Genomic DNA, 14277 nt, shown 5'->3' with positions numbered 1-14277 from the left:
TATACACTTACGTGCTAGACAACAATTTATAAGTAGTACGTGATTCAGCAATAGTCTATTGACTTTCAAACAAGCGTACTTGAATGTATAACGAATAACCACGACATTGACATACGCTGTAATACTAAAAGTATATTTTTAACACGATGTACATGACCATAAATTATTAAGAAAAGTAGGAAGAATTGGAAAAAATTAAAAAAAGCCAACACCACACGGAGTTCCCAAGCGGTCACCCATCTAAGTACTATCCGTGCCCTACGTTGCTTAACTTTCGTGATCGGACGAGAACGAGTGCACTCAACGTGGTATGAGAGTTGGCTGAAGTGAGTAATTTTGTTACTTGCTCTTAATATTCAGGAAAAAAGAAGTGGTCAGTTGACTGTAGACCTCCGAGCAGGACGGACCTCTCAGTACGCGCGTCAAAGTAGACAAACATTCATTAAAGTAGAAGGAATAAGTGACAAAAAGTGAAAAATATTGCATTGACATCATCTTTATAAATACAAATAAGAATAAAAATAAAATAAAATAAGACAAAATAAAATTGTATAAAAAGATAGAAGTTACCGATAATGAAGCCAAAAGCAACGAAACGGAACCCACCGTGGACCCAATAAAAAAAGCCATCAAGAGAAAAATAATCACACAAAAAACAGCCAAAAAAATCAAGAATAGTTTAAGACTTTCCGCTCAAAAGACGCGGAAACTCAACCCACAACCAAACCTGGTTGCCAGGACGAAAAGACTAGTAAACATCCTATGAAACACAGTTATAGATTATCACTCCAGCCAAGAAGAAAAGGCTAAAGAAATGAAAAACATGAAGCCCGTAAGAGCTACCTCGCCTCCAGCAATCATAACAAAAAACAGATTTAGTATACTACAATCTGAACCAGAGTGTTACGCCGGGCGACCCTCTGCCTGGCCCAGGTCACTCACCGCGGGCCAGACGGACACCAGATGTCCGCTCTTCCGTACGGCGTACCCTCGATAGCCTTAAGTATCTTCCATAAATCTCAGGAATTTCCTAGTAGAGGTCCTTCAAACCAAACAAACGTCTGTTTCCGAAGAATTTCTAAAGACTCTTGTCTACCACGGCTTGACAAGGGAAAGTTAGTTTTTCTCACCTATTGTTACGACCGTTCGCGGAGAGACGCGGTCGCGAGGAAAACGCGTCAGCGAAAGGCGTAAATTCTCGCTACGATTCGGTGAATCGACGCCGCGAAGTAGTCGTTCCCCTGTTTCGGTTAAGATAACAGAGGTGGTTGATTGAATATGACACAGTAGTAAGTTATATTTCACCGTTTATTCCACAACTTATAACGAGGATAGTTACACTGGTGCGTGTGTACGAGATGATTGAGTGACTGATCTGCGGGTGTGTCTACCCGCTCGAAGGATGTTGACCGTTCGAAGGATGTGAAATCAGTACCGTCTTGGGAGACGATGATGTGTCGGAGGAAAGCTAAGGATGGGTGTGTCTAGCGCACGGGACCATCGGATTTGTTGGTGCCGATGTTGTTTAGGAGAGTGAGGGAATAGGCTTCGTTTTTAATTGGTTAAACGAAGGGTCTTAACCGCCCTCGAGAGAAATTGGTTAGTGGGAGGAAAGTTGCAGCGTGCGTGAGAATACCACGGCTTAACTAAGGAAAGTTGGTTTTTCTACCAGAGACAGAGAAACACCATACATACTTGTTAAAAGGTTTAGACAATAGTTACACCGAAACAGAAATACTCACAGACCTACAAGCCTTGCAAATAGACGACGTAAAATTCACAAAAGTCACACGATTCACGACAAAAAGATCAAGGGAGAACAATATATTGCTCCCAATTTACATAATACAAGTATCCCCCGACAGTAATATAAGTAACTTGTTAAAAGTTAACCATTTTAACTACTTCAGAATAAAATGGGAAAAAATAATTTTAAAAAATGATGATATAACTCAATGCCACAAATGCCAGCGATTAGGTCACACAGCACAAAACTGTAACCTAAACTACCGCTGTGTTAGATGCACTGAGCCCCATGGTCCAGGCGACTGCAAAATAAAAAGAGAAAACACAGTAACCAAAGACAAAATATTCTGCGTTAACTGCAAAAACTACGGACACCCCGCGTCATACAAATGTTGCCCCAAACTCGTAGAGCTTCGTAAAAAGCTAGCCGATAAAATCAAGAAAGACAAAGAAACAAAAATAAAACGAATTGCCCAAATACGCCGTAAATACGTCCCAGAACTAAAGCTCTCTGACGTAGTGAAACAACAAACAAAATTAAATCAAACAATCGAAAACACATAACAATTAACAAACTTAGATCCGCGCTCAAGCCAAAGCTCAATTACAATCGATAACATTATAAACGTTATCGAAGACTTTAAAAAAGCTATTCTCCAAGCGTTAAAAGAACAACAAATGCAATTAAATGAAATAAAAAATACACTATCAACGCACGAAGAAAGGTTCGACGCCATCTTCAGCACTTTCAATAGTACAGATGACGAATAACCAAAATCCACTAAACCAACAATTACAGCAAAAAACACGTAAATTTAACCTAAAGCATCTGAAAATAAATACAATAAATGCTAACTCTTTAATTTCAAACCAAAAAAGATACAGTATGCTAACCCTAATAAATAAAGAAGCCCCCGATATGGTACTCATCTCAGAAACAAAACTAAACAAAAGACACAATGTACACTTCAAAAACTACTCCATGATAAGACACGACAGACCGAACGCCAGTCAAGGAGGAGGAACAGCGATCCTCATAAAAAACCCTATAAAATACAAAACAATTCTTATTGATAACAATATTGAGAAACAATGATCATAAAAATAAAAATAAGCAATAAGGAAAATTTATTCATCACTGCAGCCTACGCAACCTACGAAAACCAGAAAGACTTTAACTACGAATTCAATAATCTTTTCGAACTCTTACAGCTCAACAAACCGGAAAACTACTATATAATAGCAGGAGACCTTAAGGCAAAGCATACAAGCTGGAAAAACGAAATAAACAACACGAGAGGCAACTTCATTAGAAACTGGCTAGACAATAAAAGCATCCACTACAAAACAAACTTATACAGCTCCGAGCTACCCTCTTACCCAAAAGGAGGCTCATACCTGGACATATGCCTAGCAGATGCGCGACTAAAATTCCAAAACCTACGTCCAAATAACACTCTCAATACCTTAGCCTATGACAGTGACCATAACGCCCTAGTATTTCACATAAACAAAAATACATCTGACTTCCTAACACTCGAAACTCAGACCGAGACACCCAGGTACAATTACAAAAAGACAGACTGGAAAAAGTTCCAAAACATACTTGAACAAAACTGCGACCTAAAGATCTACAACAACGTCAACCTAACAAATAGACAAATCGACTCATTCATAGACGAAATAGAAAAACATACACAAATCGCTCTCCAAAAATCCGTGCCAATCATAAAACAAAAAAATTCATGCGAGCCCTATATCAACAATAAAATAAAAGATCTACACCGAGATAAAAGCTACATACTCTCCAAAATAAACAATATAAAATTTAACTATTCTTACGACAAAAGAGAAGAATTAGAATTCCTAAAGTACCTACTACACAGAATAAAAGCGCAATTGAAACAAGAATTCGCAAATTCTATAAACCATTACTGGACAAACAAAATAAAAAACATCTCCAAAAACGACTCAGCAAACATGTTCCCACAAATAAATCAAATCTTTAGAGCAAAAGAACAAAACCCCATCCCACCTCTCAAATTGCCCCCAGAAAATGCCTCCCTCATCCAAGAAGCAGGTATAACGATATACAACACCATCAAAGACACCGAGGGTAACTTCATAATATCTAAAACAATAGAAAAACTAGACATTATCGGCACCCACTTTTCCAAAATACACACGCAAAACGAACACATGGGCCGAGAACAACTAAACAGAATTATCATCGTCGAAACAAACAAACTCAAAAATGAATTGGAACAAGACAACACGCTAAACAAAACAGTCTGCACATTCCCAAACGAAAACACCGCAGACAACCCCAAACAACCAGATCCAGAAATAAACTACTTCACAAATTACAATCAACTAAACACAATCCTCTCCAAACTAAACAACAAAAAATCCTCCGGCTTCGACGGCATCCCAAACATCTTACTCAAGCGCCTACCGAACAAAATAAAATGGTACTACACAGTACTCTTCAACAATGCTCTAAACAACACATACTTCCCCAGAAAATGGAAAAAAGCCAAACTGATAGCTATAACAAAAAAGGATAAAGACGGCTCATCGCCCGCAAACCTACGACCCATAAGTCTCCTCCCCAACATAAGCAAAGTATTTGAAATAATCATAAACAACCCCCTAACCTCCTTCTGCACAAAAAATAACATAATCCCAGAGAATCAATTCGGCTTCCGACACAAACACTCCACAATCCACGCAATAAACAAACTCACGTCGGACATCTGCTGGGCTCTAAACGCAAAAGAACGAGTAGCCGCCTGCTTAATAGACCTCGAAAAAGCCTTCGACACAGTCTGGATCCCAGGTCTCATATACAAATTGATCAAAAAAAAGTTCCCTAAACACCTGATTAAAATAGTCTGGGACATGATCACAAACAGAACATTCGCAATGACAGAAGGTTCACACTCATCAAGCAAAGAATTCTCCATAAAAAACGGTCTACAACAAGGTACAGTAAATTCCCCGTTACTTTTCAGTATTTACAACAGCGACTTACTAAACCTCTTTGAGCTCAATACATCCATCCATAAACGCTCCATAGCCTTCGCAGACGACCTAATCATCTACGTAACAGGCCGCAAAACCAAAACTATAAAAACGGAACTCCAAGAACTCTTTGAGAAAATAAACGACTATTACCACGCATGGAAACTAAAAATCAACATAAGTAAATGCGAAACCATACTGTTTAGGCCCAAGTCAAGTGAAATCGGCCCAATAGAAAGAGAACACTGCAAAAAATTTCAGATAAGAGAAAAAACAGACAAAGGGGCCCTCATACCACACAAAAATTGCGTAAAATACTTAGGGGTAAACATAGATTACAAATTAAACTACAAGCAGCACACCGAAATTCAACTTACCAAGGCCAATAAAGCATTTTGGAAAATGAAAAAACTATTCCACTCCAAACATCTCGACAGCAAAGTAAAAATTCTATGCTATCAAGCACTAATCAGACCGATCATAACCTACGGCTGCCCAATCTGGTACAACATATCAGCCTCCCAAATGGAAAAAATTCGCATATTCGAAAGAAAATGCATCAGAGCTTGTCTGAGCACTTACAGATCCGAACACAGCGGATTCAAAAAATACGTAAAAAACAAAATAATATACGACCTAGCCAACGTTCACCGCATAGACTGTCACATCCTAAAGCTAATACGAAACCACTTCGCGCAAGCGGCAAAGATAAAAGAAAATAGTTTAATCTTCAGCTGCTTATTTCCAAATGACACATATTACAAAAACACTCTGACAACAGGCTACATCCCGCCAGAAGCTTTCCCATACCTTTTTATTTATTTGTTGAAATTACAATCAATTCTCGCGTTGAGAATTTTCAGTAATTTTTCTGGCGTGGCGCAGTGACATGGCTGATTATTTACAATAAGTTAATACTTATTATAAATAGGTATAATTTATAAGTATTATAAGTAAGTGCAAATGCTTAATTTGGATAATTAAGAGAATCTAACGTTTAGGTCTAGCGGGTAGTGCCTCTTCAGCCTGCGAATCTGGTCCGTCGTATCGAGTAGTCCAGTGATTAGGGGGTTTCGGTGTTTGTTGATTCTTTTGTTATATCTGTCGCTATATTTTGCTATTTCCTCTTTGACGGTGGGTATCTTGAGGTCGCGGTGTATTGTTTCATTGGTTACATACCAAGGTGCGTCAATTAGGGATCTTAGCGTTTTCGATTGAAAGCGTTGGAGTATTTCAATGTTGGAGTTACTTGTTGTTCCCCATAGTTGGATTCCGTAGGTCCAGACAGGTTTTATTACGGTCTTGTAGAGGGTAATTTTATTCTCTATGTTTAGTTTGGAGCGTCGGCCCGTGAGCCAATAGAGTTTTTTTAGTTTGTCCTTTAGTTGCTTCGTTTTATCTGAGATGTGTGTCTTCCACGTTAGTCTCCTGTCCAGGGTCATGCCCAGGTATCGGACTGTGTCCCTGCTAGGGATTGTTGCATCGTTGATGGTGACCTGGGGGCAGGTTTGTTTTCGGAGCGTGAAGGTTACATGTGAGGATTTCTTTTCGTTGACTTTGAAGCCCCATTTGTGAAACCACTTTTCCATGGAGTCGAGACTTCGCTGGAGAGTGGATAAGGCTATTACCGGGTCTGCGTGGGTAGCTAATAGCGCTGTGTCGTCTGCAAATGTCGCTATTGTTATATCGTTTGATATAGGTAGGTCGGCAGTGTAGATGGAGTACAGTAGGGGTCCGAGGACACTACCTTGGGGTATGCCGGCTTCTATTGGGAATGTTGCGGAAGTGGCGTCTAGGCATTTAACCATGAATTGTCTATTGGTTAGGTAAGATTTTAGGATGGAGTAGTAGGGGTGAGGTAGGATCTTTTTAATCTTGTATAGTAGCCCTTCATGCCATACTTTGTCGAATGCCTGTTGGATGTCTAGGAAAACCGCTGAGCAATATTTTTTCTTTTCGAGTGTTTGGCTGATCGTATGAGTTAAGCGGTGGATTTGCTCTACTGTAGAATGATGTTTTCGGAAGCCGAATTGGTGATCTGGGAGTGTCTTCAAGTTCTCTAGGATTGGAAGGAGTCGGTTCGTGAGCATCTTCTCGAATAGTTTGGACAGGGTAGGTAAAAGACTGATTGGGCGATAGGAGCAGGTTTCGTGTATCGGTTTACCGGGTTTAGGGATGAGGGTGATCAATGAGATTTTCCAGGCCTTAGGATAGTGTTCCAGGTGAAGGATAGCATTAAAAATCGATGTGATGAGTGCTATCCCTTTTGTGGGAAGTTCCTTGATTGCTTTATTGCTTATTAGGTCGTGTCCTGCTGCTTTCTTGGGGTTTAGGCGACTGATTGTTTCTATAGTCTCTGCAGAGGAGAAGGGTTCGATAGGAGGGGACATTTGGAAGGGGGTGTGCAGGTATTCGGTAACGTCCGCGGCGGCTTTGGGGGAATGGGGTTTGAATACTTTTGACAAGTGTTTAGCGAACAGGTCGGCTTTTTCTGTAGGGCTTCGCGCCCATCCACCTTGCGGGCGGCGGATCGGTGGGATTATTTGTGGGGGGCGTGTGAGTTTCCTGGAGGCCTTCCGTAGTGAGTAGTTGGCGTCGGCTGTGGGGGATAAGCTGGCGAGGTATTTATGGAAGCAGTCGTTTTTATAGATTTTTAAGGTTCTGGATAGCTTCCTAGTTGCGTTGTTAAGTTTGCGTTTGTCCTCCGGTGTTCTATGGGTCTGCCATACTCTTCTTAGTCTACGTTTTTCTGCTATTTTTTTTAGTATGTATTGGGGATATTCTTGTTTGCTGTTAGATGGCTTTGTCGGTGTGGAGAGGCGGATTGCGTTTATTATGCTCGTGTTTAAGTATTCCGTGGCTGCTTCGATATCTTCCTTTGTTTTTAGTGGGGTGAAGGCTGAGGTTGAGTGTGTAAAGACTTCTCTGAAGAGCTGCCAGTTGGTGTGTTGGTTGTGAATGGAGCCATTAGGTGTATTCTCGATGATTGTTGAGCTGACTGTTGCTATCACGGGAGAATGATCAGAGGAGAGATCAGCCGAGGAGTTGATCTGGACGTGTCTTGATGGGATATTTTTAGTTATGAAGAAGTCGAGAAGGTCGGGTATTTTGTTGGTGTCAGTGGGCCAGTATGTGGGTTCGTATGTGGTGAGGTAGTTGAGGTTGTTGTTTATTATGCTGTTTAAGAGGTTTTTGCCTCTTGCTGTAACCAGTCTGCTGCCCCATTGAATGTGCTTGGCGTTATAGTCTCCTCCAACTATGAATCTATTGCCCAGGGTGTCCAGGAAGTTATCAAAGTCTTCTTTGGCGATGGAGTGTCTGGGAGGGCAGTATACTGCTGAGGTGGTGATTGAGCCATGACAGTCTTCTATTGCTACGTTTGTTGCTTGTAGGTAGTCTTTCTGGAATGATGGAAGTTCGTAGTGCTTAATACTTGCTTTGATTATTATTCCGGTGCCAACGTGGGCCTTTCCGCTGGGGTGTTGGGTATGGTAGAATTTGTAACCATTTATTTTCAGGTAGCTCTTGTCGGTGAAGTGGGTTTCCGATACGAGCATTACGTCGATTTGCTGGTGTTTTAAGAAGAGTTCTAGTTCAAGTTTGTGTTGCGCTAGACCGTTGGCGTTCCAGAGTGCTATGCGCCTTGGTTTTATTTTGAGTCGGGGCGTGCTAATTTTTCCACGATGAGTGTTAGTAGCGATAGCAAGTGATTTATTTGCTCTGATTGTTTCTCTATTAGCTTTTCAAGCCTTGAGGAGTTGTCTGTGTTAGGTGGGTTGGGGTCACTGTTTTGGGGAAGGTTCCTTTGGCTGTTCGGGTTATTTTGGATGCCTTGTACTGCTTGGGCATAGGAGGTTGAGGTGGAGATGAATTTGGTAGGACTGGGTGCTTGGTTGGTTGAGGGGGTTGGGGTAGTCGTGAATTTCGGCGGGCTGGGTGTTTGGTTGGATACCTCTTTTGCTCTGAGCTTAGGGTACCTGTTCGTGTATAGTGTTTTATATGCTGGGCAGCCTTTGTAGTTGGCGGGGTGGTCCCCTTGGCAGTGGATGCATTTCGCTGGAGTTTCCGGTGATTTGGCGCACTGGTCAGTGGAGTGAGTGCCTGCGCATTTAACGCAGCGGAAAGTATGGTTGCAGTATTTCTGCGTATGACCGTACCTTTGGCACCTTTTGCATTGCACTATTTCTTTTTTCACAAGCGGTGGTTCGAATTTTACTATTGCGTTCATTAGGCGACTGATATTGTAGATTTCCTTATTGTTTGGCTTTTGTTTTATATCTATGAAAAATAAGAATAACGGGTCTTTCGAGACTCTATGCCTTATATTACTTACGTTGATGACTTCGTGGCCGAGTTTTGAGAGTTCGTATTTGAGTTCGTCTATGTCTGCTGAGTGGTGTATGTTTCGTAGGACCACCCGGAAAGGCCTTTCCTGTTTGAGTTGGTAGGTGTGGAAGTTGGCGTTCAGGGTCCTGAGTGTCTTGGTGAGTTTTCTGTAAGCTTCTGGGTTCGTCGGCAGTATTTTTACTCTATTGTTGCTTATCTTGAGGTTATATTCCTCCTTGCTGATATCTCTCTCTAGGGACCTGGTCATTGTCTGTATGTCAATGACGTCGTCCACAAATATTGGTGGGGGAGGGGGGATTCTCTGTGAGAGTTGGTTTGGTGGCGGTTCTACGATTTCCATGGCGTCGTTTGAGGATTCCAATACGGCGAATCTGTTGTGTGTGTTTATTTGCGTTGCTGTTTCTATTTTCCTTTTCTTTGTAGTATTAGCGTCGTTAGTGCGGAGAGTTCTGCTACACTTCTGCCACGGGGGGGGGGGGTAGCTCGGGGTAGCTGCGAGTCCGCTCCGGAGAGCCTGGTCGCGGTTGTTGGGCCATCATCGAGCTAGTTAATTCGGAATTAGCTTAGGCCAGGAGGAGTACCGTTCCAACAGGCTGCAATCGGCGGGAGCCGCGGATAGACAAGTTGCCGTTTTTTGTTCTAACAACTCCGTTTGTGGTATTGGGGTCCAGGTCGGCCAGGAATCTTCCGATTGTTGGAGCCATTCTGGACCGTGCTGCCAAATGGTCGGGCGGAGAAATTCTTCGGGTGTTTGGCCTCGCGATATTAGATCCGCGGGATTGTCGTGGGTGGGGACATGACGCCAACTGCCGATGCTGGTTTTTCTTTGGATCTCGGAGACCGTGTTGGCGACAAACGTCTTGAGTGTGTGGGGTGACGTGGTTAGCCAGTGGAGAACGATGGCGGAGTCGGTCCAATAGACCATACGAGTGATGCTGTGTGATAAGGCTTGATGTATGGTAGCCATCAGGGACGTAAGAAGGAAGGCTCCGCTCAGCTCGAGCCGCGGAATGGTTTGGGATTTTAGCGGGGCTACTTTTGACTTCGCGGTTAGCAGCTGGGTCCGTACGCGGCCGTCCGGATTAACGGTTCGGAGATAGACGCATGCGCCGTAGGCCTTCTCGCTGGCGTCGCAAAAGCCGTGCATTTCGATCTCAGTTGCGGAGTCAATGATCGCCTTGCGTGGGAATGTAATATTGTTCAAGAGTGGCAATTGAGAATAATACCTGTCCCACTCTGAATGGAGATCTGATGGGAGAGATTCGTCCCACTCGACTTTCACTGCCCAGACTCGCTGAAGCAGGATTTTCGCGCGGACGATCACTGGCGCGAGCAGCCCCAGAGGATCGTAGATTCGAGCGATTACGGAGCTGATCGATCGCTTCGTAACGCGGGGAATGTCTGCCTTGGCGTCAACCGAATAAATGAGTGAATCATCGGAGGACTTCCAGAAGACCCCAAGTGTTTTTAAGGGTTGAGGTTCGCCCAGCTATAGCTTCTGATTTATGTCCGGGTCAGATAGTCCGTTGAGTAGTGTCCGGTTGTTGGACGCCCATTTTCTGATTTTTAAACCGGCTAGTTGGAGGAGTTCGGTGAGTTCTGTGCGGATTGACAGCGCTTCGCCTATCGTATCCGCTCCGGTGAGAGCGTCGTCGACGTAAAAGTCCCGTAACAATACCGATGAAGCTCGCGGGAATCGGTACCCTTCATCGCTTGCCAATTGTCTGAGACACCGGATGGCTAGATAGGGTGCTGCAGACAGTCCGAACGTGACGGTGTTGATCTGATATGTTTCCAACTCGCCGTCGGAATTGCGCCATAAAATTTGCTGAAATCTTCGATCGGCCGGACGCACGAGGAATTGTCGGTACATTTTCTCGACATCGCCGGTGAGGACGTACTGGTGAGATCAGAATCTCAAGAGGATATCGAACAAATCCTCTTGCAGCTTCGGACCTGTATAAAGGGTGTCCTTCAACGAGACGCCGGTGGTACTGGGTGCGGATCCGTCAAACACAACGCGAAGTTTTGTGGATGTGCTCGAGTCCTTAACAACGCCGTGGTGTGGCAAGTAATAGTCGTTCTCCGGTTCGTGGCGTGATGCAACCTTGGTCATGTGGCCCAAGTCCAGATACTCCTGAATGACCGCCCGATACGCTGTTTCGAACTGTTGATTTCGTCTGAATTGCTGCTGGAGAGAGGCGAGTCGTTTCATCGCCATTGCCTTGGATGATCCGAGTGACGAGATTTTGTCGTTAAAGGGGAGTGCGACGATGTATCGCCCATCGCTGGTGCGTTGGACGTGATTTTGAAAATGCTCCTCACATCGTCGATCCGCCTCCGATAAGTGTTTTATCTGAGGTCCCTCGTCGAGTTCCCAAAAGCGGGTGAGGTCCGTCTCTAGTTCCGTTGTGGAGGCATGGAAGACCCTGGCAGGTCCTGGGGAAGGTGGGCTCCCCCCGATGACCCACCCGAATCGCGTTTTTTGCAGGCGCAGATCGGGGCCGGTTGATGGGTTATTTGGATGGTATGACGGAGCTTTCCTTGTGCGTGGGGGCGTGGTGGGAGGCGTCTGATTGCTCATTGGCGCGTCTGATCGATGTAGGAGCGTGTGATGGCGTTGATCACATATGCGGCAAGAGCCAGAGGTGCAGTGTTGCAATTTGTGTCCTGGTAGCAGGCAATTCGTACACGCTGAGATTTCCTCGGCGGCTAGAATCCGTTCGTCGATCGTCTTCGTCCTAAAGGTGTTGCAGCGCCAAATTTTGTGTGGTCCATGGCAGATTGGACAGAGTGGCGGTGATCGTGACGTGACAAATGCCTGCCCTCGTGGTGGGCGTGTCGTTCTTGCAGGTTCTATGACCTGACAGCGATCGTTCAAGAATTGCAAGAAGTCCGGGAACGTGGGGAATGGTGTGGACCTTATCTTTTCCTTCCATATTGAATCGGTTTCCCGATCAAGGTTGGCGGTACATAGGTGCAAAAGCAGGGCATCTGCGGTTGGTTGTCCGATGGCGGCCAAGGCTTTGTAATGAGCTTCCAACTTGGTCGTGTAGGACTGCAAATCGCGATGTGCTATCCGTGATGAGGAGGCTGCGTCAAATATCTCCTGCAAGTGTCTCTCGACAATTTTGGCTGGTCTGTTATACCGTCGTTCTAATATTTCCCAGGCGACTGCGTAGTTAGCTGCCGCATTGCTTAATGACGCGATCGCTAGAGCTGCCCCATGCTTTAGGCAAGAACGGAGATACATCAGTCGCTTGCAGTCGTCTATGCGGGGGTTATCGTGGACCGTGGAGCGAAATTGATCCGCGAACCCCGGCCAATCTTCGTAGGCTCCAGAAAAGGTGGGTAGCTGAATTCTAGGCAAATCGACGGGTTCCGGCAATGACATGTCCGATGGCTTTGTTGCAAGATTTGTGGTGGTTGGTTCTGCTTGCTTCTTTGCCTCCTCAAGGATGGCGGACGCCTGTCCGGCGATGGTGTAGAACTTCTGTTGTAGGTCAACCCGGTCCTTCAGTGTTTGACCCTCGTCTCTGTCGTCTAATTCGCATTGGCCCTTTTTGAACGATGCAAACTCTCCCTCTATGTCTTGCAAATTACGCTGAATAGCATGCACGGGTGTCCCTTCCTCGTGATTGTTGAGCAATGTGCGAAACGCTTCTAATTCTTGTCTGAATCCTTCGCGTTTCCGCAGCAATTGCCGGACGCGCTCTTCCTGAGGGGGAGCCATGAGGGATTTCGACAATTTGAGCGAGCTTACCTTGATGTTGCGTGGTAACTGGGGGTGCACTCTTTCACTGACACGTATCCGGCTCGAAGGACCAAAATGTTCTTTCACTCGCGGGGAGACACGATCGTGTAGAAGCGCATCAACAGGAGTCGTAAATTCCTGTTACGATTGTTCAATCGACGCCGCGAGATGATCGATCCTCTATTGCGTTTAGGCTAATAGAGGTGGTTAATTGAAGTGCACACTGCTGTAACGGGTTTTCAGTTGTGTTTTATTAAGACACTGTGTATACACTGAGTGGTGAATTAACAGCAACCGGGATACGGTTGGACTCGGTTAGAACGTAAGATCAGGGGATGAGAGGGCGAGAGCGTAAGCGCGAATCGTTGCTGCGAACTGAGACTTCCCGAGGTTGCTGACTGACTGACTGGCTGCCTGACTGACTCACTGACCGACTGCTGACTGACTCCCTCTTAGTTTTCCCCGAAGGAAAGCTTGATGCCGATTGGTCGTGACCCCGCTAAAGAAGCAGGACATGAGGAATTTCTCACCAGTGTCCGGGGTGATTTTATTGCTGGGGAAAACCAGTCGTTTCTATCCTATGTTTATGTGTTGGGTTTTCTCGTTCGGTGACTACCTGCCTTTTCCGAGCCTTTTTTAATAGCATAACAAACTCAAGGATTTTGCTAATCCGGACATAAACCGAAATGCTTCTAGACAACTAGATTGCTCGACACACATCTGGAAACAATTTAGCTAGAAGGTGACGTTTTATGGCCGGTCATTGAGTTTATTGGGGTTCTGGAAGCAGGTAGGTGGGCCGCTGGCCGCCAGGTAGCGTTGGCTGGGGTTCCGCTGCTCCATGCGACGCAACAGTTAGTTTAGTAATACTTGTACCGTAGACAAGCAAGTTGAGTACAACTTGGACTTTGGAAGGAAGCGCATTTTGTTATTCCGCTGACCGCGGATTCGTTATTGAACGTAGGATTATTGTCATTAGCATCTCGAGTATCTAATTACTACGGCTACTTGTCAAATTCTGTAATAATCATATTTGTACTAGTAAATATCTTCTCTGTTACATAACAACAATGGCTAATACAAATGAAGATTCGTTACACGCACCTAACCCTAATCATAATGTGAACCCGAAATATATATGCCAGAAATAATATATATGTCGGAGATGAAAGGAAAGCCGAAGCCTTTCCTTGGAAATTTTGGGAATATCCTCTAGTACTTTAGTCTAGATTTTATTATAGCTGTAATTGTTTAAAATTTGTGATAGCGAGATTGGGTTCGAGGTGACAATTGGTCGCCGAACGTAGCCACGCTCACGAGATAAGCGTTTTGCCTAACGGAGGTCTGGAGTAGTTGTATGGGTTTTCCGAGAAGTGAGATTGTGGCGGCATGCGGCCTCGAGAGCG

General features: G+C 44.5%; 3 protein-coding genes and 1 non-coding gene across 4 annotated transcripts; 1 reads left to right on the top strand and 3 right to left on the bottom strand.

Annotated features, from left to right (window-relative positions):
* Nucleotides 1-203: 203 nt before the first annotated feature.
* LOC117164557 (5S ribosomal RNA) lies at nt 204-322 on the bottom strand. The gene has a single exon (XR_004465688.1). It is a non-coding gene; the product is annotated as a 5S ribosomal RNA (ribosomal RNA).
* Nucleotides 323-529: 207 nt separating this feature from the next.
* On the top strand, nt 530-5658 carry LOC143304850 (uncharacterized). Its single transcript, XM_076627324.1, has 2 exons — nt 530-4732; nt 4826-5658. Exons 1-2 carry the CDS (start codon nt 2839-2841, stop codon nt 5656-5658), a joined length of 2727 nt encoding a protein of 908 aa, XP_076483439.1. The 5' UTR covers nt 530-2838.
* A 4006-nt stretch (nt 5659-9664) lies between these two features.
* On the bottom strand, nt 9665-10084 carry LOC143304845 (uncharacterized). The gene has a single exon (XM_076627321.1). It carries the CDS (start codon nt 10082-10084, stop codon nt 9665-9667), a length of 420 nt encoding a protein of 139 aa, XP_076483436.1.
* Nucleotides 10085-11026: 942 nt separating this feature from the next.
* On the bottom strand, nt 11027-12850 carry LOC143304844 (uncharacterized). The gene has a single exon (XM_076627320.1). It carries the CDS (start codon nt 12848-12850, stop codon nt 11027-11029), a length of 1824 nt encoding a protein of 607 aa, XP_076483435.1.
* Nucleotides 12851-14277: the final 1427 nt, after the last annotated feature.

This window comes from Bombus vancouverensis, unplaced genomic scaffold, assembly GCF_051014615.1.
Source record: "Bombus vancouverensis nearcticus unplaced genomic scaffold, iyBomVanc1_principal scaffold0059, whole genome shotgun sequence".
Classification (NCBI taxonomy): Eukaryota; Metazoa; Arthropoda; class Insecta; order Hymenoptera; family Apidae; genus Bombus; species Bombus vancouverensis.
Note: the sequence above shows the minus strand (reverse complement) of the source record. Positions and strands in the feature narration are given on the sequence as shown.